General features: G+C 36.3%; 1 protein-coding gene across 2 annotated transcripts in view; it reads left to right on the top strand.

Moving 5' to 3' along the window:
- The window catches only part of LOC102690256 (cGMP-dependent 3',5'-cyclic phosphodiesterase), a 223,556-nt gene that overhangs the window by 190,062 nt on the left and 18,788 nt on the right, over positions 1-14,706 (top strand). For both annotated transcript variants that reach the window (XM_006628133.3, XM_015341698.2), the window contains exons 10-14: positions 1,715-1,789; positions 2,314-2,355; positions 5,905-5,973; positions 7,210-7,340; positions 12,966-13,077. In XM_006628133.3, coding sequence (XP_006628196.2) covers positions 1,715-1,789; positions 2,314-2,355; positions 5,905-5,973; positions 7,210-7,340; positions 12,966-13,077 — 429 coding nt within the window. The remainder of the gene's footprint in view (positions 1-1,714; positions 1,790-2,313; positions 2,356-5,904; positions 5,974-7,209; positions 7,341-12,965; positions 13,078-14,706) is intronic.

The following is a 14,706-nucleotide window of genomic DNA, read 5'->3' as shown; positions in this document are numbered from 1 at the left end:
AGGCAAACAAGAACTTAAGTTACCTTTGTTAAAATTAAAGATTTTTGACTGCTCTGTTTGGCACCATGAACAATTCTGACCAAATAAACCAATAATTAGCATACTGTTTGGATTTGGTCAAAGAGCTTTGTTTGAAATGTGTAAAGAAAGCAGCATTAATTACTGTCACTTTTCTTCATTGTACTCTATTCAGAAACACAATGCTCAGTTGAAACTGAATCTATAAAAAATATTTTTTTATTCTTGTATTGGAAGGTTTTGTGACTTTCATCTAACAAGATCCAAGTCAGACTTAAAAAAGAGCCTCCTTAAATACTGTATGCTTAGCTTTTATGTAACATTCATCTTCTCCAATCCAGCTTTTAATTCAGTGGTGTTTAAAATGGTTGCAAAAAGGAAACTGCAAATCTTAGATATGTGTTATGAGGAATCATCCTCTCTCTACTACATTGTGGGAAAACATTTTTAAATAACTCTTTGTCCCATTTTGTATACTATATGGATAAAGGCACCAATTCTCTTGGGTTTGTTTTGGATGTTGGCAGCTACCATAATATATGCAGTTATGACTCACTGCCTGAAAACAAGATTGCCCTGCATGGTGCAGATAGCTGATAATTGTTTCACTGCAAAGCAAGCAGGAGCCCAATATGAGCTGCCTGTTTGTGGTGATGTGGTGAGGGGGGTCACAGAGGTACAGTACTACTGCTTCTTTAAGAAGAACTTGCTTGCAAACATATGCCTTAGCACTGACCTAAACTGTATAGCAGAACTTGTTTTAATAGAAAAGAATGCATCAATATTGCCTTGAGCTGCCAGGAAAATACGATTCCAGCTATGAACACAAACAAAGAAGGTTGTACTGAACCAGTTATTTGTTTTTTTCCTTTTTAGCTGTAATCTTTGGCAAAATGAATAGTTTTTATGCTAACATAGAGCATAAAAGGAATTTTGTGTTTATTTTTAAAAAATTGAGAACAGGAGAGAGTGTAAGTAGAAAAAACAGAGAATAATGTCTTGATTTCAATTAACCTGATCCCAAACACAAGAAATTCCTAAGGACACCTTTTGATTGAATGGGATTGCTACAAGACACCGGTGCATCAGCCACAAAATCCCTCAGTACTGTCATTTCTCACATGCCTGAATTCTGAAATAATTCATTTGAATACCGATTACATTCATTTGCACATTTCAAATGCACTGTATGTAATTCAAATTGCTATCCTCTAAGTTAGAGGATTCAGTTGGATTAAAGGTATGTGTACTCAGCATTAAGTACTTAGAACTAAAGTAGACCTATTGGTACATGTAAGAACAAAAGAAAGTTTGCAAACAAGAGGTGACATATCAGATTTACTTGTTTTTTTAATAGCTAATTGAAATTAGAATCTCATCCAGTGAGTTCTTCAAAGAAGTCAGGGTATCTGCTTCAACAACATGGCTGGATATCTCATTCTATTATAACGCAACCTTAATGCTACTGTTAAAAAAACTTTTCCGTCTTTGTGGTTATGCAGAATTTAACAGTCAATTAAATTTGATGCCTCTTCTGGCTACTGAAACAGTTTCTGTAGTCTTTCAGTTCAAGAAGAGTTTTAGTGTTATCCCCTACCACTTCACTAGACATAAATATTCCTTCTGGCAGTTTCCATTTTGGAGCTGAATTCCATAGAGGGAGGAGATTCCCTAATCATCTGTGTTTCATGTACAGCTGCAACAGGAGACCCAGTCACAGTGTTGCTGTTTGTTGCTTGTTTCAGAAGACAACCATCAGCTGTTTTGCCAGGTACTGTTCTTTAATATTTTATTAATCGCCAAAGGCTTAAATCCCACATGTGTAGCAGTATCAAACTGGACTAATACTGTTAGTTACCTGGCTTTTTACAATGTAAAAATAAAGCTTTTTTTTTAGTTTGTGTGAAAAAGATTTTCAGTGGTGGTAGTTGTTAAAACCCTTGTCTGTATATGAAATCTTTGTACAGTAGATGTTGCAGTTTATTCAAGTTTTTCAAATTTTTTACACTCCCACATAAGGATGCGTTGCGTCTGATTTCAGTCATAGAGTTGCAGGCAATTAAACAGTTAATGTAGAAGGAATATTTTTATAGCCTTAACAAAGCCAGTAATAATAATATAATAACCATGTCCTTTATTTTCTAGCCAAGTCAATCTAAGGCTTCACAATCCACAGGCACTTGGAATCCGGCAAAAAAATGTAGTGGCAGATTTAAGATGTGTTAGGTTCAGAAGGTTTGTTTAATCTGAGAAACCTTTTTTGTCTAAGAAACTGAAATTATTTCTCAATCATAGGTGGTAGGAGACAAGGTTCTAGAAGAGGAAATCAGCTTTCCAGTAAGTATCTTTTTTTGTATTTTGTATATACTCTAGGATGTGAAATGGAAACGGAAAGCACAGTTTTAAAACTGTAGCAAATGATGTACAGTATATTAATATTTTTTTATTATTAGGCAACAAGCAGTAACTTTTTTTCTCCAAGGTATAAATATTTATACAGTATGTTGACACCACAAAGCAATCACTGTCCAGTAACAAATTTAATTATATTTCAAAAGCAGTGTGTAAATGACAATATGAAAACATACATAAAGCACCTGTGTCATTAACTTGGCCATAACTGTGGACATGACAAGATTTCTTGGGGAGTTTGTAATGCACTGTTCTCATTAGAACTGGGCTTTGTTTGTCAGCCGAAAGGTATCAGTTTCAGGTGAGAATATTTAATATACAATATGAAGTACTAGAGAGCAGATCACATTTCTCATTTTACAGATGCACAATGTTATTTTTGAGCACTATTAATGCATTAATGCATGTTGATATGTACTATGTTGTTTTCATGAGATGCAAATGTACAAAAGTGAAAAAATATATTAGCACAAAATAAAAATCAGCAGCAATATCTTCCTCTGTTGCCACAGAAACCATTGTGGAAAGCTACAATGCTCAGATTTTCCCACTGGCCTAATATTCATTTTGTGAGTGTATTGTTACATAAGGAGGTTGTTAGATAATAGAGGGTAAAGGGTTTAAATGTTTAAAGTCACAGTTATAGTCAGACCTGAGTATAAGCCATCTATAAAGGTTAAGTAATTTGTCATTGGTCAGGCAATACACAGTGGAGTCAAGTGAACTCTTTGATCTTCCATGAACAAGTTGATTGTAGAGAAATAAAAGGTACTACTTTACAAGATTTATTTAAGAACATGACACACATATGACATAAAAACACAATGTTTGGAAATTAATACAAGACATTGGAAGAGAAGGTGATGTGAGAGGTGTTTTCACAAACTAATCTTCCATTCACAACTTTTGATCCCTAACACAAGAGACAAACTGCCTGGTGGATTCAGAAAGGAAAACTCTAATATTTACACTATTGTGAAAATGCACTTCCTTTCCTTAAATTGAGTTTAAGTCCCTTCGCTGCTCAATGGCTGGTTCAGTTCATTGTCAAGGAGGAATCCAGTGGCTGAGCTGGGTTGTGGCTCCTAACTCGTTGTCTCCTGTCTCACCACTTTTGTTATCCTCTCTCTCTTAAGTTATGTTACTGTTCCTTTCTCTCACTCATTTGTATAGCATACGGTCACATGAGAGGCTGGTCATCTTCTGGAAACCTCCACCCTGATAAGTGGTCCAGCCATCTGGTCTCCTCTCAAATTGGACTGAGATTTAGTTAGATAACCAATTCAGCTGTGCATAATTAACACACATTTTATCTAGTGATCCCAGACGCACTGGAGCCCTGGGTTAGGGGGATGGAGTTCCTTTCTAATTTGAGAGGTACTGATCAATATTAAGTTTATTAAGGCTCCCTATCATGCAACTTTATGTCTTATGTCAGGAAGGAATGCCTCCAAAACGGAAGCCCTTTCAGGTGTTTTAGACATTTCTGAAAATGTTTTCTTCTTTGGGGGGGTATTTGTTATTTATATTATATATTTATCAGGTAAATTTAAATTCATGTTCATATTATGATGAAATTTCAACTTTGTCAATAGCTCCTAAATGGTTCAAAACACTCTGTAAGAGAAATACAATAACGAGATTCCAAGATAGTTTGTGACAGCTTCTCAACCTGCTTGTCTTTCTGTCAGGTCAGCTGCCAGTCTGAACGTTAATTTTTAATAAGTAGTGAAAAAATATTACAGAAAATTACATTGCATTCTCTATACCACAATTCAAAAAATTCAGAATTAGAGAAGTCTTACAAGAACTTGTTTCAGTGCCCATGTACACCAACAGTGTTTGGGGCACTTTACAGGGTAGAACAAACAAAAAGAACCATGAATCACGGTAGGATTGAACCGAAATGAAGAAGTAAAGATAGAAAACAAAAAAATGTGGAAAATGCACCACTAAATCCTGACTAAACAGATAAGTCTTGAGTCTTGATTTATAAAAAGCCAGCACCCATATTACCATGCAACTCACAACAGGCAGCCCACTGAAGCTCAGCAGGTGTGAGCCTGGCCAGTACCTGGAAGGTACAGGTCCTCCTGGGAAAAACTAAGGTTGCTGCTGGAAGAGGTGTTAGTGGGGCCAGCAGGGGGTGCTCACCCTGCGGTCCATGTGGGTCCTAATGCCCCAGTATAGTGATGGGGTCACTACACTGTAAAAAGGTGCCATTCTTCGGATGAGATGTTACACCGAGGTCCTGACTCTCTGGGTTCATTAAAAATCAGAGGGCGTTTCTCGAAAAAAAAGAGTAGGGGTGTAAACCCGGTCTCCTTCCCAAATTTTCTATTGATCTGTACCAATCATGACCTCCTAATAATCCCTATCGATGAATTGGCTTCATCACTTTGTTCTCCTCCTGATAGCTGATGTGTTGTGAGCGTTCTGGCGCACTATGTCTGTTGTCACATTATCCAGGTGGATGCTGCACATTGGTGGTGGTGGCAGGGATTCCCCATTACCTGTAAAGCTCTTTGAATGGAGTGTCCAGAAGTGTAAAGCATTATTATTATTATTATTATTTATTTACTCTTTTCCCAAATGGGCGGCGAGCTCCACAGTCATGGTGGATGCCCTTTCAGACATTTGTACCTGTGGCCCACCACAATGGACAACAACATTTTTTAATCAGAACATTCAGATGTGAGTCAAAAAGTCTCTCCAGTGCCACTTCCTGTTGCTACTGTGCTAATCCAGGCAGTAAGTTTGTTTGTTAGTTGTTAGTTGTATAAAAGTTGTGTAAAAATGTTGTTTTATAAAATGTGTGCTTCTAGGGCTTGATTGTAAGTTATTCATTACAGTATGTGTCCTTCAAAGCAGGTTAATAAAAGTTTTCTACTTATAAGTTCTCTATAATTAATTTAGTTGCCCTAAATAGTGAAATAAGATTGTGTTGTGATCTGATAGTAGTGTCTGTGCAAAGGCTATTACAGTAACCCTGCCAAGGTATGATGAAGACATGAATCAGGGTTTCTTGCAGCAGGTTAATCATGACAAGACTGAATGTGGGCAATGTTTCTGAGGTGAAAGTGAGAGGCTTTACAGAATTTTTAACAGGGTTTTATTTATTCATCAAAACAGAACTCAAACAAGACCCCTAACATCTCATATTAGTGCATAATTTGAGACTGTTTCCAAGTTGTAGGATATTTAATAAATATATATTTATATAAAGAAATATGCATTTATATAAATTTAATTGATATATTTATATAAATAAATAAAAATATTATTAAATGTAGGACACTTAATAATAAATTAGATGTATCTTTCCTGATATATACTGTATACACACCACCTCGGTTCCGTAGGAAAGCAAGAGAAATCTGAATGTTAAAAATGATGCAATGCATATTGAGTGCAATCACAGACATAAAAATAACAGCACTAAAGTTATTCTTTACCTTTGCTTTCTTTGTGTAGCTGACATTTGGTCACCTTGGACAGTTGGTGGAGAAGAAGAAATCTATCACCCTCCAGGACATCAGTCCAGTGAGTCTAGGACATCACCAGCTCACACGTCGTCATTTTTACATGTTCTGGGTCATTTTTACATGTTAGCTAAACCATTGATCGGTTGCACTCCAGCCTGAAAATGACAGAAGCCATTGCTAAGAAATCCCACATCATCCAAATCTTTTTAAAAAATCAATTTTTATTTTTCGTTAAAACGTGCTTTTGTTTTCTCTCTCTGCTTCTGTAAAAATATTAATAGGCATAAACTGGGGTCAAGACAGGATAAAATTGTTCCGTGTTTAATCAATGCTGACACACTGGATCCTGTGAATATTCTATCTCTTGTGCCCAAAGGCTTTCTAGAGAAAAGGATAAACAGATTTTAGCACCAGAAATTAAAATTCACAGATGTTCCAGCTTGATGGCCAAAGCAGACGTAACTGGAAGGGCAAGACATTTGATAAGTTCTAGTGATTTTCTCAGAAGCACTGCTGTCCTGTCAGCTCAGAAATGTTTTTTTTTTGCTGCAACTGTTGTGACAGAGAATAAAAAAGACACAGTTGCTTATTCTCTTGTATGTCATGAAGACAGCAAATAAAGTGCTTGCACACTGTGCTGCAATCACAATAAAGCTTGCTGACTGCCTAAAAGGAAATACCCTCACTTGATCTTGTTTAATTCAAGTAACTTAGGTAGGACTGCATTTTTGTTTACATTGTAGCAAGAAGCACACCCATAGAGAACAAACCGCTTTTTCAATTTGACTGTTCTAAAAACTTAATGGAGAGGCAAAGTCCATTTCAAACTTCTAGACAAAGGCAAAAGGACAACTTCCTTTCCATCAAGCACTCTATTAAACTGAATGATATACACATTCAGTATATCGCTGTATGGAGCCACAAATAATATTTATTATTATAAACAATTTTAAAAACACCCAGATGCATTCGAATGACGGGGCTACATTATATTAGCACTTCCTGAAATATTCATACTTGACATTTTATTTTTAAGAAGTCTGCATTTTGGTTAGATGATCTTGTTTTTATTACTCTGTCTCCTGATGTTTTGATGTGGCTGTTACAAAAAGCTGACCTTAAGTGATTAGCGAAATCAATGTGGGGACACTCTGTAACTGATCTGGATTGGCTTTCACTACAAGCCCTATGAGAATGCCACTAACTTCACCCAGCAGGCCCCCGTTCCATCAGCAAAGCATGCGATTTTGTGCAATGCTGGTCTCGTTAAATGGTTTAATTTGTTATGTTTTAGGAGGAACTTCAGCAGCTGAACAGCATGTTGGGATTTGAAGCACACTCCATGCTGTGTGTGCCTGTCATCAGCAGAGCCACTTCCCAGGTGGTGGCCTTAGCGTGTGCGTTCAACAAGATAGGGGGCCAACAGTAAGTGGAAAGCTTATTGTGTCTATTACGTTTGGCCTCATCCTGAACCACTATCTCCTTACTGAACCTTGTTCTCTGGATACTACGCTATGTAAAGCCGGGATGTCTCATATGGCGCAGTGTGTGGTGGTTTTTCCCTTGTTTTTATTTTTTTCTGTGTGTTTTTCCATATTAAAATATGATTGGAAGCCATAAGCTCTTTGTTTACAGCATAAAAAGTAGGTAATCTTCAGATTACTTAGTCTTTGTGCATTCTGAAGATTGATTTTGGGTTGATTTTGGGTTTGTTGTTAGAATAAGTGCCTGCATAATGTAGATTAATGGGCACACATTATAATTTGCGGATTTGGAAATCTCCATTTAGAACCATGCACAGTCTAAAAGAAAAGAGACTTTTGCTTCACTTGTAATTGTTTCCATTGCATTTTACTAATGTATTACTTTTAATTTAAAGACATCAGAGGGAGCAACAGATGGCAAGCTCAATGAGAGTTTTATGAGAGCTTTATGAGAGTTTTGAAAATTGGAGACATATTAACACTGTGTGTGTTCTGATTAACATTGCCGTCCTTTTTTGTGGTAATGGAATACGTGATTGCAGTCTATTTGAATTTAAAATGTGCAGTTCTTGATGCCTCTTAAAATGAGTCATCTGAAACTTAAGCCTGTAACTCATATCACCTGATCGCCACCAGGATGAAGAACATGTATTGTAGAAAAATGTGATTGTCACACTGGATATGATGAATGACTGAAAATGCATTGTCCAAATGTCTTGACAGCTAGTTTCACAGAGCAAGATTATATCTAATCCTGGTCTACATTACATATTCAGTGTAGATTAATGACAAGTTACTTTCATGGACAGGGTTCAGAATCATTTCAAAATATTCCTGGGGTATGGAAGTTCATAACTTAAAAGGTTAAATTTAAAGATGGAAAATTAAAAGCAGTCCAGCAATAAATAGTAATTTAAACCTTTAAGGGGTCAAGATTTAATACAGACTGAATACATTTTTCTCAGTACCTGAAGAAAATAGATTACTTGGATAATGTTAATGATCACAGGCATATTTCCCTAATGCCAGAGAAAAAAGCAAGTCTGCTAGACTTACAGCAAGTGAATCAATTAGCTATTATGATAACATTAACACCCGTGTTCTTGTAAGTATAAAGAAAATATAATTTTGGCTTCTATTTTTGGACTTAATTTGGCTGATGACCAAAGCAAGTTACATTTCAAATGTTTTTAAATATACTGGTTGTTGTACTGAAGCGATCTGAAGAACTATACCAAGCTTGAGAAGAACTTTGAATTCTTAACTCAACCCCTTGGCCACATTTCCCTGCTCTCTCCCTCTTTCTTTTTCCCACACATGTAAAGAGGGCTCCGCAGCCCAAGTCATCCTTTTATCATCTTTTCTACTGTTGAATTAGCCTCTAGATATTTCTAGTCCAAAATTGCTTTATCCAGTATTTATTTATGCCAGGTCTCTGAAACCACATGTGAATGTCTCTTCTGACCTCTGCAGATTTAGATTAGCAGTCTGAAAGAGTGCCCTTGAAAACTGTGGATATTATACCTGTAAGTCCTCAAGGTAATTCATTTGTTTAGTATTTTAGTATAGGAAAATATTGTCTGTCTTGCAGACTGTCTGACATTACAAAAATATGGCTGCAACCCACTAATACCAAATGTGCTTTATTGAACATTAGTGTTGCATATACAAGATGCCTTATAAATTATAGGGTAGATGAGGTAGGATTTTCCTCTGTAATGTGTTTGCAGGTCTTCATTAAAATAGTCTGTAAACATGGTGTCTGCTACACTTTCCAGCATTCCTTGTATGCTATTGATAAAGGTTAATTTGTGTGGGGGGGAACTTATTTTGTTGGACAACCAACACTCTGGGCAACTAGATAGTGTCAGCTTGCTGTGCTTTTCTTGGTGACTGATCACTACTGGGGTTGGCCCAACAATTGTGTTTTGTCTGTGAAAAAGATGGTCTTGGTTTTTGATAGCAGCGATACATCACTTTTTCTTTTAGCCAGCTACTGTATGCTTCTAATGTTAAAGATTCAGGCTATTGTAGTCTTGAGCCAAAACAGCACAGTTAGAATAACAAGCTCTCTAAATGCTGATATTATTAACAAGGGGTGTGCAGGAGACCCAGTTAGCTGATCCATTAAAAAACTTCCCTAAATATTTTAATTTCCATGTTTTATCTGGTTCTAAAGCCCTATTAATTTACAGGGGTCTTTGCTGCTGTGAGTGCATTGAAAATAAATACATCTGACGTATATCTTAATTGTATACCTAAAGGCCAAAAGTTCAAGAGTGTCACTATAATCACTAGTTTCACTAATAATTTCACTAATCTGCAGTTTGTGCTGACAATCTGTATGAATCTGTATAGAAATTCATGCTTCATTATTAACCGCCAACTGTCTACTGACTAAAAGGTGCCCAATTCTTAACTGTGTGTTAAATGCATCTCCCTGGACTTCCTTGGACGCTTCCAAAACTAATAAAAACTTTGCAGATCAGAGAGTCCAATATTGCCTTCCTGTGTTTCCAAGGCACCTTTTCTGTGTCTACAAAACTGCAAATACAGTCTCTTTAATAATGAGAGAATATTTCTCTACTCAAATAATTCATATTTGCCAATAAATCATGTATTAGTTCTTGGGGTATTTCTGTCTTTAGTCTCCCTCAGAATAGGCCCAGAAGGTTTAGTCTGCGAGAACGGTACTTGTGGCTGTTGCCTTTTTGTTATTTCAGACTAGAGGCTTCATGTCTGTGTGCTCTATCTGTGCCTAGCTGCCTCTGCCTCTCAGGGCCACCTCATAAATACTCATGTGGAGCAAAGAGTCTAGGAGAGACACTGATGTATCAAAGTCCTGCCAAATCTTCAGTTCTGTTTTGGGGCAGTGTTCTTTTTATCTCTGTAAAGCAGAGTCAGGTTTATTAGAAAATGCTTCCTTGTCTGAGGTGGTAGACAAGGCTGACCTGCTCATCTTGCCTGACGGCTCAGGATGACCTTTTTTGTATAGAGAGACAGAGTCACAACACGTGTCCTCTGGCAGCATATCTGGAGGGTGATAGAGGAACTCTGTTGTTATCGGTACGCAGTGAAATGGTACACTAAAAAAAACATGCATACAGAAGTTTTCTTCTGTGCTTTTCTCTGAAGTAAGTCTTGATTCAGAGAGCAGCATGGAATTTTTTTCGAAAAATCATTGAGGTTTATTTTATTGATTTTTTTTCAAAAAGCGAGCAATAAATAACTTCAGTGAAGTCAAAAACCGAAAGTCAATTTTTACGTCTAGAGTAAACAGTGGAAAACAATTCTATTTTTATGCATTTGCACGACAGCTAAAATACAGTTTATCAGAAAATGCTAATTACATTAATTCTAAGCAAGCAAACCCAAGAAACTACAGTGCTCTTGTTTTCAAATTCCTGATGAAATAGGAACAATTAACATCAAATGACAGAAAGATTTACAGATAGTTTCTTTCTAAAAATCGAAACATTTCATGTCTAAACAGTAATCATAATAGCTTTGCACAGCTGTTGTCACGTTTGTCATAAATAAGGTCCAGAAAATAAGAAGGTCACATTCATTCACACCCTGTAGTTAGTTTTTATTAAATCCTCATCTGACAGGGAATACGCCTCCTATGGTGTGCTATGAGGTTCTGGCTCTTCACTTCCTCCATGTAGAATTGCTCGAGGTCCTGTAGACCCTTTGGTATCTGTTAGAGAATGCCGTCTCTAGTTATAATCACAAGTGTTCAATTGAGGCCTGGAGACTGAGATGGCAAGTCAAGAACATTTAGTCTGAATGCAGTTAACTGTTTTCGTGATTAACACTTTGTACTCTGAAGATGTCAATATGTGTTCTACTGTACTGTCACCATTGGATTTATGATTGCCACCTATTCTTAGCAAGGCTGCCAGTATGCAAGTATCTTTATATTCTTTTTAAATGAACAATACAGCATGTTAAAAAGTGGTGGCTTCAGTATTTTGTGGATTTTTTATAGACATCTCCCAGCTTGGAGATGAATGATTATTTGCATGCTGTTTTAAAAAAACTCTATGACTTGGACCAAGCTGATGCTGCTTCTACTGAGTGTTTTCCATGTCTTACTTCCTTATATACCTTAGGGAAACAATGAAAGGTCTGTGTATGCTTTTCATTCTATTGCACTTCCAAATACCATGATGCCAATGTAGATTTGTTTTTAATTTTATTTAAAGAGATGCTAAGGAAGTTTGAATAACTGTAAACATTTTGTTTTCTGGAATTTAGTTAATTATAAATGACAAATAGGACTTAGCTGTGAGCAATGATATTTTGGTTACAGTAAAAATGATTAAAATTTGTTAACTGAAACGCATCATGCATTCATTAACTCATTCTGTTTTGCTGTATGTTTTTGTTCTAATTTTATTGAGGATAATAACTCTGGAGTGTAAATGGTATTATATTTACTCATTTTCTTTTTTGAGATACATAAAATGAAGCAGGAATTATCAATGATTTCTCATTAAAAAAATTGAAAAAGGTTTCCCCTTGGACAAGGAGGAAAATCTAATAAAAAAAGAACAATCAGATTACATTGGAGACCTGTTCAGTGTTTTGTCTCCCAAAGGGTATCTGAGCCTTAAGAAGACTGAGTCTACGTATTTGTGCAAAGCCTGTGAAATACTGCCAGATCTTTTCCCCAAATATTTCTTCTGTGTAGTAGGTGTGTCCTTAAATACATACCATCTACAACATCATATCCTGAGTTTTATTTTTCTCATCTGTACGTCTTCACACCTGCTTGTCTGTCATGTGTGCCAAATGCTCCAAGTCAGCTAATGAAGTCCTTTAAATGGGAAAGTGTGTCTGGAAATGTAGCCATAAGGCCTGTGAGTGTCTTTGACAAGTAAACATTTTAGCTGAATATTGGGGGAGGTTTCTAATCAAACGTGACTCCAAGACTTTTTATCAGGGGGCAAATTATTATTCCTTTTTAATTTACGTCTTGTTCTATATATTTTTAATTTTCACTGAATGTTTTTAAAAATCCACAGATACACTTTTAAATAATACACGTGATAACAAAAAAAGGCTCCCTTTGAATTCAAAGCAAAGAATTTCGTCTACACCTTCTAGTGATGTGAAGGAACAATCCCTGTAACATAAGAAGGAATTTTGTCATGTTAAAGCCATTATCATGCTTTCTGGCAGTGTAGCACACCTAGCAGTGCCTTCCATGTAAAAAAGTTCTAATTAGCTCACCCACGTCTTTCTGCAAAGGATTATTTAAAGTATTATCTAAATAGTTCATTTTGCAATTAACATATTTGGCAAGGAGAGATATTATAAAAGACACACTTCCTAATCATCTTTGAGCTTTCAAATTCCATTTAAAATGAAAATGTGACTCTGCGAACTGTCTGTATTTAACACTTTTAAGCTTAAACAACATGGAGAAACTAGTTTTAAAACTACTGTTGAATAACAAGATATAAAAGAAATGGGAATTTATAGTAGGTGTAGTATGAGTATATCTCTCTGCAAAGCTTGACTGAATTGCAGTTTAAGTCTTTTGTCTTTGTTTTCACAGGCACACAGAAGCAGACGAGCACAAAATCCAGCATTGTTTCTGCTACACTTCAACAGTATTAACCAGCACATTGGCATTTCAGAAGGAACAAAAGTTGAAGTTTGAATGTCAGGTAGGGCCTCCAGTTATTCTTTAATAGCCTAGTAGATCCTACTTGGGTTTCAAATGCACTCCTTTCCACATTTACAATTTATTGGAGTTTTCAAAAGGAAAGGCAGTTTTGACAAGAACATTGTAAGTGTTTAAAGTTCAGCATTGCAAGGAATCCACTTTAGTTTTCATTAATAAGCAGTTCTGCATCCAAGCTTAACCTTAACATTCTTCTTTAAGTTGCCCTGTATGGCTGAACTGATTGCAACATGGAAATTAGCTGAACCTTATTAAGATGGATCTTTGGTTTTTTCTGGAGTGTTGCAGGACCCTGGCTACACTTAACAATCAATCAGTAGGTCCTACACAACAGTTGACAAAGTATGCTAATAAGATCATACATTATTCCCCAAAATATAAATGACACCTCATAGGGAGTTTATAACTCCCTTTGTGTGCCCCTTCCCCCTAAAAAGATTGTGAGTAGAGAGTGTTGTACTTTGGTGTTTGGTTGGTAATAGCTAGCCGACATGGGGATCTTCTCCAACACTTTCTTAAAAGAAGTCAGGGTTTCTTCTTCGATAACATGCCTACTGTAGGCTGCCTGGTACAGACTCCCACAATGTAAGCACTCCCTATGGAGTGCACATAATTTCTGTCAAAGTTTACATGAGTGATGCCAATCCACCCCACGTAACAGCAACCTCTTAAGGAGATCCCTTACAAAATACAAGAAATACAAGAAATAAATATCCTTATATCCTTTCGGCATATAGTTTTGGTTGTAGCACTTAATTTGGTTTTTGGCATTGTCACAGATTACCATAATCTATCCCCTTTTTTTAGGTTAAATACCAAGTACATTGTCTTTAAATAGTCCTTTTCAAATCCTTTCCAATGAGGAAGAGTGCTGCCTTGATACCAACTTTAGCCCCTATTGACTGAAAGCAGTAGCAGGTGATGCTGCCAACTTAAGGCCCTGGGACATCTAAGCCAGATGGAAATAAAGGACATAAAAAGGTGCCCGACATCTGAAGCGAATCTCACAGACTTTTACTGACAAGCCCAGCACTCTCTAACTGCATATTTATCTCTCTAGTGCCATAACCAACCATTTACTTATACCAGAAGTGTGTATGTCATATGAGTATGGCTCAGACTGAGTTTAATGTGACAAGACAATTGCTGTTGCAGCTAACTATAGTCTAGCTTATTCTGAGAATACCATATCATCTTATTTTGTGATTAGCACATTCCTAATATATTCTTCATTGTGCTCTCATTATATTTTATTTTCAGCAGAGAATATTGATACAAAGAACTTTTACTAACCCATGTTAAGGGTGATCTCTACCATAGAAAGTTTGATTCTGTTCGTTTTATTTCATTATTTTATAGTCTTCCTGCAAAAGATAAAATACAGAGATCTCCAACTTGAACATACTGCAGGTGGACTATAAATAGTTTCAGCAGTAATTGCTTCTGTTTTTTTTTATTTCTGTATCAGGCTGTACACGTTTTACCTAACCCTTGTAAAGTGCTGTTACATAATCTACAGCAGCAATCCTATTGTTCAAAGACTATGATCTAGGTGTTCCACCTCTCAGTGAGTACAAATGTACTAGTGCTTTGTCATTATAGTACAAATGGA

This window comes from Lepisosteus oculatus, chromosome 5 (genome assembly GCF_040954835.1).
Source record: "Lepisosteus oculatus isolate fLepOcu1 chromosome 5, fLepOcu1.hap2, whole genome shotgun sequence".
NCBI classification, from domain to species: Eukaryota; Metazoa; Chordata; class Actinopteri; order Semionotiformes; family Lepisosteidae; genus Lepisosteus; species Lepisosteus oculatus.
The sequence above is the reverse complement of the archived record's forward strand: the minus strand, read 5'-3'. Positions and strand labels throughout refer to the sequence as shown.